Source organism: Entelurus aequoreus, linkage group LG18, assembly GCF_033978785.1.
Source record: "Entelurus aequoreus isolate RoL-2023_Sb linkage group LG18, RoL_Eaeq_v1.1, whole genome shotgun sequence".
Lineage (NCBI taxonomy): Eukaryota > Metazoa > Chordata > Actinopteri > Syngnathiformes > Syngnathidae > Entelurus > Entelurus aequoreus.
In genome coordinates, this window is record NC_084748.1 from 26,881,268 (window position 1) to 26,903,375 (window position 22,108).

Genomic DNA, 22,108 nt, shown 5'->3' on the forward strand with positions numbered 1-22,108 from the left:
CAGCTTAAGTCATATGAACAAATTTGCATTTGGAATCACATCAAATCATAAAAATGTCAGTTCAGCCAGCATCAAAGCAGTTAAATTTGATTGCGTTTTTTACGGCACACGCTGTAAAAGATGAGACGTGTAAGGCATATTTAACACTCCTCCTGAGTTAAGACTGTCCTATTGTTCATGGAACATTCCACCAAACCGGTGCTAATTGTTCGTTGTAAAGCTTTCAAAAATAATGATTATTATTCAAATACAAATTGTTACCCCCGAGAATTAAATCGAATCGTGTGGTGCCCAAAGATTCACAGCCGTAGTGCCTTCTCACTGTTGGGGTGGCGACAGAGCGAGAAATATTCATCATCATCATTCTCTGGTACTCTAGAGGCTTCCTTCGCTCCATGGAAACAACAATGCCGGAATTTTCAGACCATCCCACTCTGGAGGCTGTTCTCAAAAAAATTGAGTTTCAGACACTGTTTGTGTGGGGATAAAGGGCTAAAACCATACATACAGTCGTGGTCAAAAGTTTACATACACTTGTAAAGAAAATAATGTCATGGATGTCTTGAGTTTCCAATAATTTCTACAACTCTCAATTTTTTGTGATAGAGTGATTGGAGCACATACTTGCTTGGAATGAATTGGAAGCTGCTGGAACACAGGTGTCAGTGTCCACAGTCAAGCGTGTTTTGCATCGCCATGGACTGAGAGGCTACCATGCAAGAAAGAAGCACTTGCTTCAGAAGCGACACCTTAAGGCTCGTATAAAGTTTGCTGCTGATCACATGGACGAAGATAAGACCTCCTGGAGGAAAGTTCTGTTGTCAGATGAAACAAAACTTGAGCTATTTGGCCACAATACCCAGCAATATGTTTGGAGGAGAAAAGGTTAGGCCTTAATTCCAGGAACGCCATCCCTACCGTCAAGCATGGTGGTGGTAGTATTATGCTCTGGGCCTGTTTTGCTGCCAATGGAACTGGTGCTTTACAGAGAGTAAATGGGACAATGAAAAAGGAGGATTACCTCCAAAATTTCAGGACAACCTAAAATCATCAGCCCGGAGGTTGGGTCTTGGGCGCTGTTGGGTGTTCCAACAGGACAATGACCCCAAACACACGTCAAAAGTGGTAAAGGAATGGCTAAATCAGGCTAGAATTAAGGTTTTAGAATGGCCTTCCCAAAGTCCTGACTTAAACGTGTGGACAATGCTGAAGAAACAAGTCCATGTAAGAAAACCAACAAATGTAGCTGAACTGCACCAATTTTGTCAAGAGGAGTGGTCAAAAATTCAACCAGAAGCTTGCCAGAAGCTTGTGGATGGCTACCAAAAGCGCCTTATTGCAGTGAAACTTGCCAAGGGCATTGTAACCATATATTAACATTGCTGTATGTATACTTTTGACCCAGCAGATTTGGTCACATTTTCAGTAGACTCATAATAAATTCATAAAAGAAGCAAACTTCATGAATGTTTTTTGTGACAAACAAGTATGTGCTCCAATCACTCTATCACACAAAAATAAGAGTTGTAGAAATTATTGGAAACTCAAGACAGCCATGACGTTATGTTCTTTACAAGTGTATGTAGACTTTTGACCACTACTGTATATGTGCCTGTTGATCTGCTGGTCACTGATGTCATATTAATACACCCAGTTTTTTCTAATGTTTTTGGGATCTACTTGTAGAGTCCCAAAGATCGACTGGTCGATCATGATCGAAGGATTGGCGACCCCTGATATACATGCTTTAAGTTTATATGTAATGTCGTAACAGGCACATCCATGATAATATTGACAGCATTTTAAGCATTGCCTCTGTGAAAGAGACTCTGAGTCATGACGGCATAAAAGTAATTCCTCGGTGTTAGCTCCTGCAATAACAATGTCAATATAGCTTGGTTGATATGCCGGTCACGGCATGTACCGTATTTTCCGCACTATAAAGCGCACCGGATTATAAGGCACACCTTCAATGCCTATTTTAAAACTTTGTTCATATATAAGGCGCACCGCATTATAAAGCGCATAGAATAGACGCTACAGTAGAGGCTGGGGTTACGTTATGCATCCATTAGATGGAGCTGCGCTAAAGGGAATGTCAACAAAACAAATAGTGATTGTACTGACACTTCTACTTGCTGCTCTCTGTTCAACAACCCACTGTTCGAGTTTGTCCTCCAACTGTAGCCATCTCGCTTTGTTCCCTCGGAAACTCTGTTTAGTTTTCTTTACTTGGCGCAGGTCATCATATTGCTTCCTCCCCTTCCGCACCATTGATTCGTTAATGTTAAATTCTCTCGCTGCTGCTCTATTCCCGTGTTCTACTGCGTGACTGATCGCCTTGAGTTTAAACTCTGCGTCATAAGCGTGTCTCTTAATAGGAGCCATTTTGGGGTCTTTACATAAAGTTTAGGTCTCGCAACTACGGTAAGCAGCCGCCAACTTAAGAAGCGCTTCTTCTTCTACGGGGGGAAATGAAGTCGGCGGCTGCTTACCGTAGTTGCGAGACCTGTTGTGGCTCAATATTGGTCCATATATAAGGCGCACCGGATTATAAGGCGCACTGTCAGCTTTTGAAGGAAATTGGAGGTTTTTAGGTGCGCTTTATAGTGCGGAAAATACGGTAAATGGAAGATTTTTTTTTTATAGGCGGAAGAAATAAACTCCGATTACCTGTATTGTTAACCGCCTATTGCTAGAATATGTCTTTACAGTTAATTTTCTGGTGTTTTATTTGTGAGTGACATCGATTTGGTAGAGTGGCCCTTCTGAGAGACAGAGGACAAACTGGCGAACAGAAAAACAAGTGTGTCGCGGAGAAGAGTTGTAGAAATGATTGGAAACTCAAGACAGCCATGACATTATGTTCTTTACAAGTGTATGTAAACTTTTGACCACGACTGTATCTTCACCTTTCCATTTAAAAACGGTTCAGTGGGGACAGGCCCTTAGTGTAACAGATTGATCAGTATTATGTTAGGATTTCAGATTTCTAGATACAATCAGGCCATAAAGGAGATATTTTACAGCTGACAATCTAGCTTTAAATTATTTGGCCAAAGCTGCCTCCCCTCTGTTCATTAATTGTGGTGTGTTGGTGCTTGACAGAAGTGGCCACCCCTAAAAGGGTTGTGATTAAAGCTCCACTTCAGGAAATGAAAAGCTCTCTTAGTGCGCTCTTACAGAAATGAATACTGACTGGCATTTTGACACACACACAACGGCAAAAAGACCCAACAACGACCTTCTATGTCTAGCCATGTGAGGTGCAGCAATGCTTATTACAAGCTCCTTTTACACAGAGACCCAGCAAAATGCTGCCTTCTGTATAACTCAGCCAAAACGGGATTCACAATGACAAAGCATTCAGCTTGTATTTTCACATCATCGGACGGATCAGACTGTGGGGTTGTTGCCATCAACGGAGGGACAGCAGAGTGCTTTTGGAGTAACAGTAAAAGCTTTGGAGGCGCCGTGAAAAAGCAACTCAGCAGTTTAACACGACGGCTGCAAATCCTAAACAATCAGTGCCAGAGTAGTTCTTGTACAAAATTCATCGTAGTGGTGAATACACAACAAACATGCTGCAGTTGCACAACACAGACTAAAAGAATACCCCTAAAAAACACTTACAATCGTGGTCAAAAGTTTACATACACTTGTAAAGAACATAATGTCGTGGCTGTCTTGAGTTTCCAATAATTTCTACAACTCTTTTTTTTTTGTGATAGAGTGATTGGAGCACATTCTTGTTGGTCACAAAAAACATTCATGAAGTTTGGTTCTATAATGAATTTATTATGGGTCTACTGAAAATGTGACCAAATCTGCTGGGTCAAAAGTATACATACAGCAATGTTAGTATTTGGTTACATGTCCCTTGGCAAGTTTCACTGCAATAAGGCACTTTTGGTAGCCATCCACAAGCTTCTGGTTGAATTTTCAGCTAAATTTGTTGGTTTTCTGACATGGACTTGTTTCTTCAGCATTGTCCACACGTTTAAGTCAGGACTTTGGGAAGGCCGTTCTACAACCTAAATTCTAGCCTGATTTAGCCATTCCTTTACCACTTTTGACGTGTGTTTGGGGTCATTGTCCTGTTGGAACACCCAACTGCGCCCAAGACCCAACCTCCGGGCTGATGATTTTAGGTTGTCCTGAAGAATTTGGAGGTAATCCTCCTTTTTCATTGTCCCATTTACTCTCTGTAAAGCGTCAGTTCCATTGGCAGCAAAACAGGCCCAGAGCATATTACTACAACCACCATGCTTGACGATAGGTTTGGTGTTCCTGGGATTAAAGGCCTCACCTTTTCTCCTCCGAACATTATGCTGGGTATTGTGGCCAAACAGCTCATTTTTTGTTTAATCTGACATCACATGGACAGAGATAATAGCCGTATAAACAAGTTTAACACTGTTACAAATATGCACCACACTGTGAATCCACACCTAACAAGAAAGACAAACACATTTCGGGAGAACATCCGCACCGTAACACAACATAAACACAACAGAACAAATACCCAGAATCCCATGCAGCCCTAACTCTTCCGGGCTGCAATATACCCCCCCCCCCCCCCCCCCCCCGTGCGTCGGTTGAGGTGGGTGGGGTTGGTGGCACGCTGTTTATATGGTGAAAAAGCGGACGCGATGACACGTTGTAGAGGACGTTAAAGGCAGCGCTATCACGACACGCCCTTAATATTATTGTCCGGGTGAAAATCGGGACAAATTCGGGGGAATGGTTGCCCAGGGAGATTGTCGGGAGGGGCACTGAAATTCGGGAGTCTCCCGGAAAAATCGGGAGGGTTGGCAAGTATGTTACTAGGGCGGGATAGCCATCCAAAGAAGGTGAATTAATTAAAAAGTGCATGTTAGATTTTTTAAAGAAATATTTTCTTGCGGCCCAGCCTCACCCAGTTTCTGCATCCAGTGGCCCCCAGGTAAATTGAGTTTGAGACCCCTGCTCTAAAACAACTTCAAAACCCTCCATCAACATATTATATAAACACTGCAAGTCTATATACAATGTAGTAACAGACACAATGATAACAATATGTAATATGCTCAATATTTACCGTATTTTAGTCATTTTATGCACAGTCGGAAATAGTTCTTATTTATTTCCGTTTCCATAGCAGCGCACTTCCGACTTCCTGCAACAAATGTGTGTTCCTACTCCCGGAATGAAACGCGTGTGTGTTTTCTAATCATGGCAGACTTGGTAATAGACAACGAAGAGGACTATTTTTGGACAAATGAGGATTCACAACCATATCTAAACAGATACTGTAATATGATTGTTCATGTTTTTCAGTCAGGACAAATTGGTGTTGTATCACAGTGCTGTGCATTACAAACTCAAACGCTTTTCGTGCTGACAGAAACTAGCTTATCTCTTTTCGTAGTTAGCTTTTACGGCTAATAGCGTAGCATGCCGATGTGATACCACGATAGAAAAAGAGCTGCTCGGTGTTCGCTCTTACAATAACAATGCTGCTACAGCTTGGTTATTATACTGGTTACAGAACACAAATGAAGTATTGTTGGCGGTTTTTTGAATGCATTTTTAAAGGCCTACTAAAACCCACTACTACCGACCACGCAGTCTGATAGTTTATATATCAATGATGAAATTTTAACATTGCAACACATGCCAATACGGCCGGGTTAACTTATAAAGTGCAATTTTAAATTTCCCGGGAAATATCCGGCTGAAAACGTCTCGGTATGATGACGTTTGCGCGTGATGTCACAGATTGTGCGGAAGTATTGGGACACTATTGTGTCCCAATACAAACAGCTCTGTTTTCATCGCAAAATTCCACAGTATTCTGGACATCTGTGTTGGTGAATCTTTTGCAATTTGTTTAATGGACAATGAAGACAGCAAAGAAGAAAGCTGTAAGTGGGAACCGGTGTATTAGCGGCTGGCTACAGCAACACAACCAGGAGGACTTTGAGTTGGATAGCAGACGCGCTACCGTGAGTACGCAGCTTTCTTCCAAACATTTGATCGCTTGCCCGTCCGTGCGTGCCGCTATGTGCATGTCACGTACGTAACTTTGGGGAAATATATGAGCTGTATGAACTTTGCGGAAGTGAACGGTACTTTGGGCTGTGGGATTGAGTGTGTTGTGCGGGTGTTTGAGTTGTATTGGTGGGTTATATGGACGGGAGGGGGGAGGTGTTTGTTATGCGCGATTAATTTGTGGCATATTAAATATAAGCCTGGTTGTGTTGTGGCTAATAGAGTATATATATGTCTTGTGTTTATTTAATGTTTTAGCCATTCCCAGCTGAATATCAGGTCCCACCCGCCTCTCACAGCATCTTCCCTATCTGAATCGCTTCCACTGCCCTCTAATCCTTCACTTTTACTTTCCTCATCCACGAATCTTTCATCCTCGCTCAAGTTAATGGGGTAATCGTCGCTTTCTCGGTCCGAATCGCTCACGCTGCTGGTGTCCATGATTGAAAACAATGTGCAGATGTGAGGAGCTCCACAACCTGTGACGTCACGCTACTTCCGGTACAGGCAAGGCTTTTTTTATCAGCGACCAAAAGTTGCGAACTTTATCGTCGATGTTCTCTACTAAATCCTTTCAGCAAAAATATGGCAATATCGCGAAATGATCAAGTATGACACATAGAATGGATCTGCTATCCCCGTTTAAATAAGAAAATCTCATTTCAGTAGGCCTTTAAAGCGATTTAGAGATTGAATGGATTGCTCCCATTAGCTGCGTTGCTAGCCACCAAGAACGAGACGATTTTCATATGTTAGAATGCGAAAAAAACAAAACCTTTCTCATCTTGTCTCCTTTTAAGGATTGTGAACGATAGGCAACAATCCAAAAAAAAAGTGCAGTTCCCCTTTAAGGCTGCAATAAGTCTATCATTGTTCTGTATTTATTGCATGGCTGTGTTCTTATGGCTAATTCACACTTGCAAAAGAAACACTAAAGTTAGTCTCAATCTGTAATTTGACATGTAAATATCCATTTAGACGCCACTAAGGTAGGGTTTTTCAAAATTCTAAATTTCAACATCTATCCTTAACCAAATTGGGGTCCATCTGGTTCTATTTGTACCCTGTCAGTTACAGACCTTGTAAGGGTCAATTTAAACCCCCTATAGGAGTCCCTGAAATCCACTTTTAGAACCACAGTATTCAATCAAACAGTAACAAGTAGCTCGATGCGAGGTAAGAGGAAGAGACAGCAGAGAGATCTGCTGTCATTCTGGCCATTGCCAGTGACAGCCCCCCTTATGCAGCCCCTGAAAATGAGATTGCAGAAGGCACAGACGAGGCAGAAGATCAAGAGATATCAGAAAAGATGGAGAGCAGTGAGGACGGAGATGTAAAAGAGATACAAATTGAGAAGATAGAGAGACAGAGGATGAGACAGAAGAGCCAGCAGAGAAAACCATGGAGATGATATTCATTTGTATTATTTCTGGTTAATTAAAACTAGCATGAGGAGGCCACAGTACAGGGAAAGGCGCTGGAATTGAGGACGTAAGTCTTAAGGTATAAATCGACATTAAAACAAATCGATGTTAAAAAAAAACCCAAAATAAATCCAAAAGGGACAAGCGGTAGAAAATGGATGGATGGATGGCATCAATAGAGACTTAGACTAGACTTCCTTTTATTATTATTATTTATTTATCATGAGACTAAAGTTTCATTATTTTTCTGAAACTTAGCAGCCCTGACCTAACTGACTAATTTAGTAAAGCCTTTGGCTGAATTTCTGACATATTGAGAACTCTTCCGGAAAATATCTGACTAACCTAATATGGCTGAACAACTAACTATTTCATCGCATTAGAGCCTTGTGGTTGTACAAACCAACTGATCTCATTCATAGGCGCCGATCCCGTGGGTGCTTCGGAGCACTAGCACCCACGGACAATGCCGAGCACCCATGTGGGATTGATGGCAACTTTTAATCTTTAAAATAATTTTTGAAAAATCAATCTTGTTGTAGTTAATTTTGTGGCTAGTTTGGTCCGTTTTACAAAAAAATAAAGCCACAAATTATATGGAATATCAACTTCGCTGAACGTCAATTTTTTTTTTTTTAATACACACACTGAGCACCCACTGGCAGAAATGTAGATCGGCGCCTATGTTCTCATTGGAGCCATGTGGTTGAACTAACTAGCTTGCTAGCTACGTAACTAACAACAAAGCCACTCATTAGAACCGTGGGGGTGAAAAACGGTGAAAATAATTAACTCATTAGCACCCTATGGCTGAACAACTAACTCCTTAGATTGTTAAGGGTGCAATGGGGTTGAAGAAACTACCCAACTACTTAATTCATTAGAGCCCTGCAGCTGACACAACTAACTTACCAACTAATATCATTAGATCCATGTGGTTGAACTACCTGGTTAGCCGGTTAAGTAACTAACACCTTATCCACTCAGAACCCTACACCTGAATCAAAGTGGACCTGAAAAACTAACCACTGTAGAGTCTTATGGTTGAAATGTTAGTAAACTAACTAATTAATTTCATTTAAGTCGTGTGTTTGAACTAACTAGCTTGCTTACTACGTAACTACCAACTAATCCACTTATTTGAACCTTATGACTGAAACACAGTGGAACAAAACCTACTTTAGAGTCTTAGTGTTGAAATGTGGCTGAACTAACCAACTCATTAGCGCCCTATCGCTAAACAACTAACTCATTGCAGTGTTTCCCATAAACTGCCAAGATACCTGTGGTGGTGGGGGCGTGGCTATGGGCGTGGTCACCATGACATCATCGAGTAATTTGCATAATTTACTACAATGATTTGATTTTATCTAAAAAGGCTCAAAAAATGTATACTTACTAATTAATAATAACAGTTTTGTTTTAAACGTCCATCCATCCATTTTACAATATAATTACAACACTTTATGTACATATTTATATACAGATTTGAACAATAAGTTATTCACTGAAATATATTTATTAATTGTGGTTCTTACAAAAAATATATCTTATAAAATATAAAAGCTAAAATGTCTCAAAGCTCTGCCCCTTTAATTAGTGCATACTAAATAATTTAACTTTAGCCTACTACTACAACCATATTATTTACCAGCAACATAAAGTGAAACAGAGGCAGAGGTGTCCTGCCACAGTCAGTAACAAATAAACAGAAAACAGTAGTGGTGGTAGATAGACACAGAGCTTCATCAAACATCTGATCCACTGAACAAAAAGCTCCAAAAATCTTGAACTTTAGACTGCCATCAGTTTTACTCCCTACACTTAACCATGTGTTTCCTACTGCCTGCAGACTTTGCACCCTTTGTTATATACACATGTTGTGTTTCTAATATAAATACATTTAATAAAGTCAAATACAAATAAGGCAACAAGAGAAGTATCCTACACTTCTCTTTTGTAAAGTAAATCTGAACAGTCGATATGGGCATCTACAGCAACTATATGATTTGCCTGAGAAGCTGGAGAGGACAAAAAAAATAAAAAATGTTTTTTTTGTTTTTTTTAATTTGTGGCGGACGTAATTCTTTCGTGGAGGGCCGCCACAAATAAATGAATGTGTGGGAAACCCTGCATTGTGGTTGAACTACCTAATTTATTAGAACCCAGCGGCTGACAAAATTAACTAACTTACGAACTAATCTATTTGGATTCATGTGGTTGAACTACCTGGCTTGCTGTTTAAGAAACTACCAACTCATCCACTAACTAGAACCCTATGCCTGAAACATGGTGGAACTAACAAACTACTGTAGAGTTGAAAAGTTGAAATGTGGTTGAACTAACTAACTAACGAACGAACGAGCGAACGAACGAACGAACGAACGAACGAACGAACGAACTAACTAACTAACTAACTAACCAACTAACTAACTAACGGACCTCATTGGAGCCACATGGTTGCGCTGCCTAGCTTATTGGGTAAGTAATTACAATCTATCCAAACAACTTCTCCACTTACTGTTTTAGCACCTTATGTCGAAACATGTGGAACAGACGAACTTTAACTAACCTCATAAAATCCTTGTGGTTAATATGTGGCAGAACTAATAACCCAACTAACTGAGACATTAACTTACTCATTAAACCGACTGTGAGACTGAACTAATTGGAGTGCTGTGACAGGAATGTGGTTGAACAAACTTACTAACTTCAACCTTGATATGACTAGGGTTACTTGTCACTTACTCCAATGTGAAAAGGTCCAGTGAAGTAGTCCAAGTTGGTCTGAATGAATCCAATGTTTTCTAGTCCAAGTTCAGTGCTGCGACCCTGCGCCCTGATCAGAGATTCTTCCTTGTTTTCAATGAGGAGGACCTGCAACAACAACAACAACAACGATGCTAGCAAGTCTCTCACAGCTGACTGGTGATTGATTGATGCAGGCAATGACAGTATTGTATCCACTGTATATCACTGTACCTGACAATGTGGGAGAGTGTGGGCCAGGACAATACCCACGTGTCCCTGGTAGCACAAAGAGAAGGAAAAAAAAAACTGTTTCAACAATGCATTCAATAAATTCAGGGTCAGTGATGACCTTGCACCTGCACCATGGACCCTGAGGCTATACTACAACTTTCTCTCAGAGAATACTTTTGGAAGTTTCACTTCTAGGATTGGAACAGTGACATCAACTGTGGTCAGATAAGTTAGGCTTGACAGATGGAAGGACACACCGTTCCACTGCAGAAATCCACAATCGTGTCTCCTGGTTTGGCTAGATGTGTCACCATGGCAACCAAGTTATTCAGCTGTTGCTTCTTCTTGACTGTGCGGATATTTGACATCTTCCCTGCAAGAGAACACAAAGACCATCCAAACTTCAATCCATGTGGAATATATGTCAATAATTCAGGAGATAACCAAGTTTTTAGACATCAGTTCCATGCTGCCCAAGCTGCCAGTTATAGCAGTGACCTTTAATTTACCTAAGCCTAAAAAGGACCCGGCGCTACTTGGAAACAGGCAATTGAAATGTGAAAACTAATTATTAAGAGTGTTTGAAAAAGTAATTAGTATTTTTAAAACACAGAACGTATAACTTATTTATTAATTAGAATGTTTTCACAAAATGGATATGAGTTCAGTATTAGCATAAGGTTTAATTTAAAATGTGCTATGGTAATTGAGTTTGATACCAACTGTGAGATATTGGATAGATGGATGGATGGATGGATGGATGTAATTTTATTTTCATTGCTCTGAAAAAGTACAGTGAAATTACATTTTCAGTACAATTATTAGTTGATTTGATCAGGAACTCTTGTTGGATTTAAGACAGAACATATCGTAGTTCATCCAAAGTCTTTGGTTTGGTAAAGTACACTTGCTCCTTGAACCAACCACAGAAAATAACCTCAAAATCGGGACTCCGAACTCAAACAAACCACGACAACCTATCCATCTCCTGAAAAATAGGCTATTCAGCCATTCACAAACTACAATCGCAACATTCTAAGGGGCGCAAACTTGCATTAAATTTATCTGTAAAGACCAAAAACCAAATATGTTTAACCACTTTTAAAAAAACATTTAAAAACTAGGGAGTTTGTCATTTGTCAATCATCCCATATACTGTAAATGAACAATGAATGAACTTTTTTTTTGGTTGGATCTTTTTTATTTCTGAATAATAAGATGCTACTTTTTTCCACGCTTTGAACCCTGCATTCTATACAATGCTGTGGCTAATTTATCTATTTTTCCAGGTTAATGAGCTTCACATGTCGCCAATTAATTTTGCCCCATCACATCAGACCAATGAAATTGTCGAACGGGTCACAAAAGAAAATGTCATATCATGGTCATTGTGACCACAATCATCATGGTTATCATTATTAGGTACCGTATTTTTCGGAGTATAAGTCGCTCCGGAGTATAAGTTGCACCGGCCGAAAATACATAATAAAGAAGGAAAAAAACATATATAAGTCGCATTCTTTGGGGAAATTTATTTGATAAAACCCAACACCTAGAATAGACATTTGAAAGGCAATTTAAAATAAATAAAGAATAGTGAACAACAGGCTGAATAAGTGTACGTTATATGACGCATAAATAACCAACTGAGAACGTGCCTGGTATGTTAACGTAACATATTATAGTAAGAGTCATTCAAATAACTATAACATATAGAACATGCTATACGTTTACCAAACAATCTGTCACTCCTAATCGCTAAATCCGATGAAATCTTATACGTCTAGTCTCTTACGTGAATGAGCTAAATAATATTATTTGATATTTTACGGTAATGTGTTAATAATTTCACACATAAGTCGCTCCTGAGTATAAGTCACACCCCCGGCCAAACTATGAAAAAAACTGCGACTTATAGTCCAAAAATACGGTATGTATTGTTGAATGTGCTCAAAAAGTCACTTTACACCCACTGAAATTGTTAGGTTTTATTAAATAACTAAAATAAATAGACCCACTGTTAGAAAACCCACTATTTTGCATGTTTTGTGTCTCTTACGCATCACCAATAAGAAAGTCCTGACGGGCGTTGTGGTGTTCTGCTCTATTCAGCGTATTCCTCAGAGAATAAATCAATAACTCTGTTCTAATAGAGCACAGCTTGGAGGTTCAATTTGCACGATTGAATAGCTTTGTTGCTCAGACAGTAATGTGTTTATACAAGTTTAGATTGGTGTATGTCGTTTCTTATTGGGGAAACACGTAATGCCTTTTGTTTTCATTTTAGCATTTAAGCTAGCAAGTTAGTGCCCGTCAATCCGTGAGTTTATTAAAGTGCAGGAATACTCCTTAATGTGGACAAGACCAAGGAGCTGGACTTCAAGAAGAAAATGACCCATGTGGAGCACATCAACATCCAGGGTCGGGAGGTGGCAGTAAAAGTACCTGGGAGTCCACTTGAACAGCAGACTGGACTGGAAGGACAACTGCAAAGCTGTTTCCAAGAAGGGCATGAGCAGACTCTTTTTCCTGAGGAAGCTTAGGTCATTTAACGTGTGCAGCAAGCTGTTGGAGATCGTTTTTCAGTCTGTTGTGGCCAGTGCCCTGTACTTTGCAGGGGTTTGTTGGGGGAGCAGCACCAGCAAAATGGACTTAAACCGAATTGACAAACTGATCCGGATAGCCGGCCAAACTATTGGCACACAGTTGGAGGCGTTTGTGTCAGTGAGGGACAGGAGGACACTGGACAAACTGCTCGCCATCATGAACAATCCTGCCCACCCACTCCACCAGACAGTTGAGGGACAGCGGAGCTCATACTCCAACAAGCTCCTTCAGATTCGTTCCCACAGTGTTCGATTCAAGAACTCCTTCATTCCGCACTCCATCCAGCTGTATAATCACTCGCCATACAGCAATAGATGATAGCTGTCTATTACCTGACACCTGACATGTTAGCTACCTCTCTTTGTTTATAATGTATCTTTTCTGCTGGATCTACTCTCTATTTTATGCTGCCCTTTTTTTTGCTGCAGCTGTTACATACTGTAATATTGTACATGGTAATTGGGATTTGTTATATATTGTATATATTATAAAACAAATATAATATAATATAATAATATAATATATCAGTACGTATTATATACTGTATATATAATATGTAAATATTACATACATGTTATATTTTATATTGCTACTATGGTACATTTTTTGTCTAATTTATACCTTTTGTTTTCGCCCTCTTTTTGTGCCCTTGTGTGCATTATCTTTTCCATCCTTACCCTTTCCATCCTTTGTAACTGAGCTACTGTGTGGAACAATTTCCCTTGTGGATCAATAAAGTTTGTTTAAGTCTTAGAATCAAGCAGGAATTTGCGATAATTGTATTTAAAACGGTAATACTAACCGTCAAGAGTTGTACAGTGGTTATCATTAATACCGTTTATTGTTACATCCCAATAAAAGCGTTCACATAAAATCAAAAACACTCACACAATTATTCAGTCAGCCATTTAGAGCGTTATGGACTTACCCTTCTCATGGAGAAGAAACAACAAATGCACACAGCGCAACCCCATAGCCTAAGATGATTGACCCGACCATTGTAAAAGGAAAGAGCCCTGAACTAACGGGCCCCAAAAGACCGCACCCTTGCTTCCGAAGAATACGACTTCAGCGGTTTCAGCTAGCAGGATGAGGAGAAGGACAAAAACCGTGCTGAATGATTCTCCGGGGGGCTACTGTACACCGTGTTACAGGCACTGTCTTTAGTAAAATGGGTGAATGAACACATGCTCCAGTGTAAATATTACATGTTTCAATGCGTACACATGCAACTTATAGACTTGTGCGTAGGGCTGGGCAACATATTGAGTTTGTAAGATATATCGATATATTTTTAAACAACATATGAGTTAAGAATATGTCATAATATCGATATAATTTATTTCACGTTAAAATGACCAGACACCGCTTATTTGTTGTGTTCCTTGTTCTCCCCCGCTTCTCACTCTTTGGGCTACTAAAACCCACCCCTTCCTCCTTCCAAGACGTGCTTGCACGTATAACAACATCCATGATCGGTTGGTTGTTTACTATGACGAGTCACGATTGGTTGACATTAGGGCAAAAAATTAGGGACAGGCCAATCAGAGGCAAGATAGGGCAGGTCATAGAACCAGGAAGGGAAATCACAACATCCCAAATGACGAAGAGAGAGTCGTAGAAGAGAAGAGGGAATTTTCAAATGGGTGATTTATATATTAAAAAAACTAGTGGAAGATGGCAGAGGGATTCTCTTCTTTAGATTTTTCTTTTAGCGATGTAGACGACGTCCAGGAAACCCACAATGCGCCTACTTGGCCACATTTGGACAAATGTATGCGTCTGGATAAAACATTCATTTGAGTTGTTTACCATGTAAGCACAAATCAAAACTGTTCACCAGTTGCCAAGCCGGGCATATTTCGCACGAGAAATGCTGCCAAAAATGTATGCCGAAGTGAGGAAGATCATAGCCGCACAATTAAGTCTAGTCACTTACTTGGCGCTGACCAGAACCATAAGTGTGTGACAGTCCATTACATCGTCGACTGGGAATTAAAAAGTGCCTGCCTGCAAATAATTGTTTTTATATGAGATTGATACATTTTGTATTATTTGCGCAGCTGTGTTATTTATTTTACGTAGAAATAATATTTTTCCATTTTATTTATGTTATGTAATTCTGTGCTACTTTAAACAGTTTATTTTCTGTGCTGTTAATACCCATCTTCACTAACTGGGTTAATAAAAGTGCCACAGTACAGTTGTCATTCAATTCAATAGTCAGTGACTCTCGCTCAAAAATTAATATCTTTATATGTATACTTTCAACGGAAAATATATCGAGATGTATATCGAATATCGAGTTTATGTAAAAATATATCAAGATACACTTTTTCGTCCATATCGCCCAGTCCTACTCGTGCGGCCAATATACAGTATGTACAACATACAATTATGTGGGTGCTGCTAATTCTAGGGTGTGCTCTGTAGCCCAGAAATTGCGGTAATCATGTTTTAGAGTGCATTAGAGCAGTGGTCCCCAACCACCGGTACCGGTTCGTGGATCGATTGGTACCGTGCTGCACAAGAAAAAAATAAATAAATAAAAAATGTAAACTTTTTTTTATTTTTTATTAAATGAACATAAAAAACACAAGATACACTTACAATTAGTGCACCAACCCAAAAAACCTCCCTCCCCCATTTACACTCATTCACACAAAGGGGTTGTTTCTTTCTGTTATTAATATTTCTGGTTCCTACATTATATATCAATATAGATCAATACAGGCAGCAGGGATACAGTCCGTAAGCACACATGATTGTATTTTTTTATGACAAAAATACCATACCACCCCCCCGATCCGTGGGACACATTTTCAAGCGTTGACCGGTCCGTAGTTACAAAAAGGTTGGGGACCACTGCATTAGAGAATGAAAAGGAAAATGTACTGTAGCTCCCTCTGACCACATGATCATAAATAACAAGTATATTGCACATTGCAGCAGCAACAGAAGCAATGTTGTAATAGTGATAATTAGCAAGTGCTCAGCAAGCATTAATACTGCTAATGAGTTTGTTAAATGGTAAATGGGTTATACTTGTATAGCGCTTTTCTACCTTCAAGGTACTCAAAGCGCTTTGACACTATTTCCACATTCACAGAAAAATGCACACACTGATGGCGGGAGCTGCCATGCAGGGCACTAACCACGATCCATCAAGAGCAAGGGTGAAGTGTCTTGCTCAAGGACACAACGGACGTGACTAGGTTGGTAGAAGCCGGGGATCGAACCGGGAACCCTCAGGTTGCTGGCACACCCACTCTCCCAACGGCGCCACGCAATCCCCCCGTTGTACAACAGGTGTCGCACAAACAGAACACCAGAAGCAATGTTATAAAACATATGCAGATTTAAATAAAGTAACACGCAGCTGCATCATACTTCAAATGCAGTCGCCGCCATCTTGTGGAGGTAATTTAAAAAAACGACACTTCGAGGCTGCCTACAGCAATAGCTGTTGATGTAAATGCTACATAGGTGGATTAATGACCGGGCCTACCGGGCCCAGGCCCAGGGGGCCAGAGGCCCCAAGGGGCCAGGCCAACTTGGCCCCGCGGCCGCGACCCAAGCAAAACTACTTTTGCAAAAATAATAATCTTAAGCCCCAAGGGGCCAGGCCAACTTGGCCCCGCGGCCATGATCCATAGAGGGTAAGAGGCCCCAAGGGGCCAGGTCAACTTGGCCCCGCGGCCGCGACCCACAGAGGGCCAGAGGCCCCAAGGGGCCAGGCCAACATGGCCCCGCGGCCATGATCCATAGACGGTCAGAGGCCCCAAGGGGCCAGGCCAACTTGGCCCCGCGGCCACGATCCATAGAGGGTCAGAGGCCCCAGGGGGCCAGGTCAACTTGGCCCCGCGGCCACGATCCATAGACGGTCAGAGGCCCCAAGGGGCCAGGCCAACTTGGCCCCGCGGCCACGACCCACAGAAGGCCAGAGGCCCCAAAGGGCCAGGCCAACTTGGCCCCGCGGCCGCGAGCCACAGAAGGCCAGAGGCCCCAAGGGGCCAGGTCAACTTGGCCCCGCGGCCACGATCCATAGAGGGTAAGAGGCCCCAAGGGGCCAGGTCAACTTGGCCCCGCGGCCGCGACCCACAGAGGGCCTGAGGTCCTAAGGGGTCAGGCCAACTTGGCCCCGCGGCCATGATCCATAGAGGGCCAGAGGCCCCGAGGGGTCAGGCCAACTTGGCCCCGATCCATAGAGGGTCAGAGGCCCCAAGGGGCCAGGCCAACTTGGCCCCGCGGCCACGACCCACAGAGGCCCCAAGGGGCCAGGCAAAATTGGCCCCGCGGCCATGATCCACAGAGGGCCAGAGGCTCTCAATCATTATTATCAAAGCTAATTCTCAAATTGGATGGATCACACAACCTCACTCACATATTCTTTATCAATTATTAAAGGTTGTTTCTGAATTTTGATCACAGAACTTAATGCAAATATTCTTGATTGATTGACAAAGCTCATTCTCAAATTTTGATTACACAACCTTACTCTGACAAATTATCATTATCAAAAAGCTCTATCTCGAATTTGGATCACAGAATCTCACTCAAGTATTCTTAGCTGTGCCCCTCCCCCATCAAGTCTTTCATAAACCGGTCTGTTCTTTTAGAATCTCCTCATTTGGTATTTTGAACTCGTGAGAGACTGCTCAAAATTTGGTTTCCTTTCCCTCAGTTCAGACTCAGAGATAATTTGAAATCATTCAACAAGAAGTTTAACGCGCGCACACACACACACACACACACTTGAGTTGAGCATTACTTGGAAATTCTTATATTTTCCATTTTGCTGTTATTATCAGCATCTTCCCATTTTGTCCTTTTCTTTCGAGAAAGTTTACAGTCTGACATTTGTCACTGCTGTCAGTTAATAACTTTTTGGTCTTTGACCCATTTTGTCATTTTCTCGATTCGATCGTCACTGACCACTCTCTCCTGTCTGGCAGACATCGTTGCTGCCATCATAGCTAGCAAGCTGCCTGCAGCGGGTCATCCCTATGTTCCCCGTCCCTATGTTACCCGGGTCCTATGTTCCCCTCTACCGGGGAACTAAGGACCCTTTTTAAAAAAAAGGGTTCTATGTTCCCCGCTGCGGGGAACGTACAACACTTTTTCCAGAAAAGGGTCCTATGTTCCCCGCTGCTTCCAATGCGCGACTAAGTAAGACGCACGCAGACACGCATGACAGAGACGCGTTTAAGTTGTCGAAGGAAGGAAGTTCGCGTTTGAGTTGCTCTATCTGCTGCCGCACGCCCTGTGACAGGTTAGGTTTAGGGATGGTTTTGGTCAGGGCACAATTTCGCCAAAAAAGTGCTCCACAACGCCCTGTGACAGGTTAGGTTTAGGGATAGTTTTGGTCAGGGCACAATTTCGCCAAAAAAAAGTGCTCCACAACGCCCTGTGACAGGTTAGGTTTAGGGATGGTTTTGGTCAGGGCACAATTTCGCAATTTCGCCAGATACAATGCAGGGAACATAGGACCCTTTTTTAGAAAAAGGGTCCTAAGTTCCCCGGTCGCATACAAAGACCCAGGAACAACCGGGGAACATAGGACCCGGGGAACATAGGACCCGGGGAACATAGGCACGCTCCCGCCTGCAGATAGCAACATTTTGGTGTCCTTTGGGAAAATATTTAGAAAGAAGACAAAAGTACACACAGTTGTACAACTATTATCTTTATGATCTTTTTTTTGTTAGTTTCTCTGTTACTGTGTGTGGCCAATTAAGCGACTTTTGGCCATACCTGGCTGGTGACATTTAGCGACTTTCTGGTTGATGTTAAGATTAATAATAGCAACAGTTCTCTTCATCTTAATGCAATTTATTGTGTCTGTCTCTCCACATTTTGCCATTAGGTACTTTGAGCTCTTGTTGGTCAGTCACTCTAAGGTACATTGTTGCTGCCATCATAGCTAGCAAGCTGCCTGCAGATAGCGACATTTTGGTGTCCTTTGAGAAATATTAAGAAAGAAGACAAAAGTACAAGACATTGTACGATTACTATCTTTTTAAAATTATTTGTTTCACTGTGTGATTGACCGACTTTGCCGCTAGATTTCGCGTCTTTTGGCCATACCTGGCTAGCGACTAAAAACATCATTTAGCGACTTTTTGGTTGTGAAGATAAGTGGTAAAAGCAGATCTTCCTGTTGGTCTTCCCACATTTTGCCATTTGGTACTTTGCACTCTTCTTGGTCACTCCAAGGCATTTGTCCCTGCCTTCAGCTAGTCACTTGGCTCTTTTGGAATATATTTCACTGTAATTGGCTCTCTCTCTCTCTTTCTCCTCAGTACAAATCAGCCTGTTCCCTTGCCATTCATCACTGACCACTCTGCTCTCCTGTCTGTCAGACATTATTGCTGCTTGCAGATAGCTTGGGGTCCTTAGAGAAAATATCAGAAGAGAAAAGTACACAATTATCTTAATTATCTTTTTTATTCAGTCAGTCCTTCAGTGAGTCCCAGTGTGTTGGCGATTAAGCAACGTTGGCATTCAATTAGCGACTTTTGGCCATACATGGCTGGCGACTCAAAAAACTAGAAAAAAAGTACAAAAAGTTGTACAATTAATATCTTTATTATCCTTAATTCCCCTGAATCCTAGAGTGTGTTGCAATTAAGCAACTTTGCTGCTAGGTTTAGCGACTCTTGTTTTGGGCATACCTGGCTAGCGACTACAAACATTATTCAGCAACTTTTTGGCTGTTAAGATTAACGTTAATAAATTAAATCCTAATACAATTTATTGTGTTGGTCTCGCCATCTTGCTATTAGGTACTTTGAATTCTTGTTGGTCTCTGCTAAGGTATCTGGCTGTTGTCTTTGCCTTCAGTTAGTCACTTGGCTCTGGAATATATTTAACTGTACTTGGCTCTCTCTTTCTCCTCAGTACAAATCAGTCTGTTCCCTTGCCATTTAGACATTTTCTTGATTGGATCATCACTGACCACTCTGCTCTCCTGCTGTCTATCAGACATTGTTGCTCCCATCATAGCTAGCAAGCTGCCTTGGTGTCCTTTGTGAAAATATTTAGATAGAAGACTAAAGTGCACAAAGGTGTACAATTATTATCTTTTCAAAATATTTGTTTCACTGTCAGTGTGATTGACCGACTTTGCCGCTAGATTTTGCGTCTTTTGGCCATACCTGGCTAGCGACTGAAAACATCATTTAGCAACTTTTTGGTTGTGAAGATAAGAGGTAAAAGCAGATCTGCCTGTTGGTCTTTCCACATTTTGCCATTTGGTACTTTGCACTCTTGTTGGTCACTCCAAGGCATTTGTCCCTGCCTTCAGCTAGTCACTTGGCTCTTTTGGAATATATTTCACTGTAATTGGCTCTCTCTCTCTTTCTCCTCAGTACAAATCAGTCTGTTCCCTTGCCATTTAGACATTTTCTTGATTCGATCATCACTGACCACTCTGCTCTCCTGCTGTCTATCAGACGAATCAGTTGATTCTCTGCTCTCAATTGTCTATGCTAGTAAGCTGTTATTCTCTGCTTTGGAGTGTTGATGCTGGGTTGCTAGTTTTCTAAATCACCTCACACACTTGAAGGAAGCAGCACCGATCATAAACACACAAACAAACTCACACACACACACACACACACACACACACACACACACACACACACACACACACACACACACACACACACACACACACACACACACACACACACACACACACACACACACACACACACACACACACACACATAGTTGGTTTATCTGTTGTGATAGGCAAAGAGCCAATGTGCAAAGAAAGAAGGGAAATATGGATCATAAACGTTTAAGTGGAGGAGCTAGAAAAAAAATTCAGCAAGAAAAGAAAAAAAAGGAATCAGTTTTACTTGAGAGTGTTCCAAATATCTCCAGCTTCTTCAGTACAAAGACATCTGCTGAAAGCAATTCTATAAATGCTACTGCAAATTCAGCTAAGGTTAGCAATGCACCTGAGCTAGCATGTAGCTCCCAAGATCCTGAGACCACTACAAGTGTAGACACTGAACCAAATGCTTCTGATGCTTATGATTCAACCAATTCAGCAGTAGCCAGTTGCTCGGATGAATGTGAGGTCACTGCACCTCTGGACAGCATAGAAAATGAGCTGAATCTTTCTTCAACACCATCTACAGTGACAACTCTACCTAGTGATCCCGCTAAATGGGCTGAGACCCTCACTGAGTCAATGAAGGAAGTTCTTATTCAAAGAGGTGCAAAATCATTTCACAACCGTCACAGCCATTATCCAGCTTCTGTGAGGAACAGTGGGCTAGGAGGCAAAACCCGATGCCTAAACAATGAACATTTTACTTCACACTTGCCCAATGGACAACGAGTACAAAGAGAGTGGCTGATGTACTCTCCCTCTACTGGTAATGTTTACTGCTTTGCATGCAAACTGTTTTCCCCAAAAACGCATTCTTTTGTGACAGGCTATTGTGATTGGAAACACTCAGAAAGATTTGGTGAACATGAGCGAAGTGCTGAGCACATAACCTGCATGCAAGCAGTCTTGAACCGCGCCAAAGGTGCCACAGTTGATGCAGACCTGTTCAAACAGTTTCAGGCAGAGAGCAGCTATTGGAGGCAGGTGTTACAAAGAGTTGTTGCAGTCATTAAATTCCTTGCAGAAAGGGGCCTTGCATTTAGGGGTAAAAATGAATCGTTAGGGTCTCCTCTCAATGGGAACTACCTTGGTATTCTGGAGGTCCTGGCTGAATTTGATCCCTTTCTAAAGGATCACATCAGAAAGTTTGGGCAGATGGGTCGAGGTAATACCTCATATCTGTCCTCCACCATTTGTGAGGAATTCATTGAATTGATGGGTGCAAAAACCAAACAGGCTATAGCAGATGAACTGCAAGCAAGCAAATACTACTCTATCATTGTGGATTCAACCCCAGATTTATCTCATGTGGACCAATTGACATTCATATTCCGTTTTGTTAGCAAAGAGGGCAGTGTTGTTGAACGCTTTGTGGGTTTTGAGCCCATTACTAGCCATACAGGTGAAAGTTTGGCTAACTGTGTCATGTCTGTGTTGG

General features: G+C 41.5%; 1 protein-coding gene across 2 annotated transcripts in view; it reads right to left on the reverse strand.

Moving 5' to 3' along the window:
• The window catches only part of gstcd (glutathione S-transferase, C-terminal domain containing), a 143,964-nt gene that overhangs the window by 32,184 nt on the left and 89,672 nt on the right, over window positions 1-22,108 (reverse strand). For both annotated transcript variants that reach the window (XR_009821860.1, XM_062026825.1), the window contains exons 5-7: window positions 10,697-10,812; window positions 10,440-10,484; window positions 10,206-10,334 (exon numbers count right to left, since the gene is read on the reverse strand). Coding sequence is in view for 1 of the 2 variants with exons in the window: in XM_062026825.1 (XP_061882809.1) it covers window positions 10,206-10,334; window positions 10,440-10,484; window positions 10,697-10,812 (290 nt within the window). In the remaining variant the exon portion in view is untranslated. The remainder of the gene's footprint in view (window positions 1-10,205; window positions 10,335-10,439; window positions 10,485-10,696; window positions 10,813-22,108) is intronic.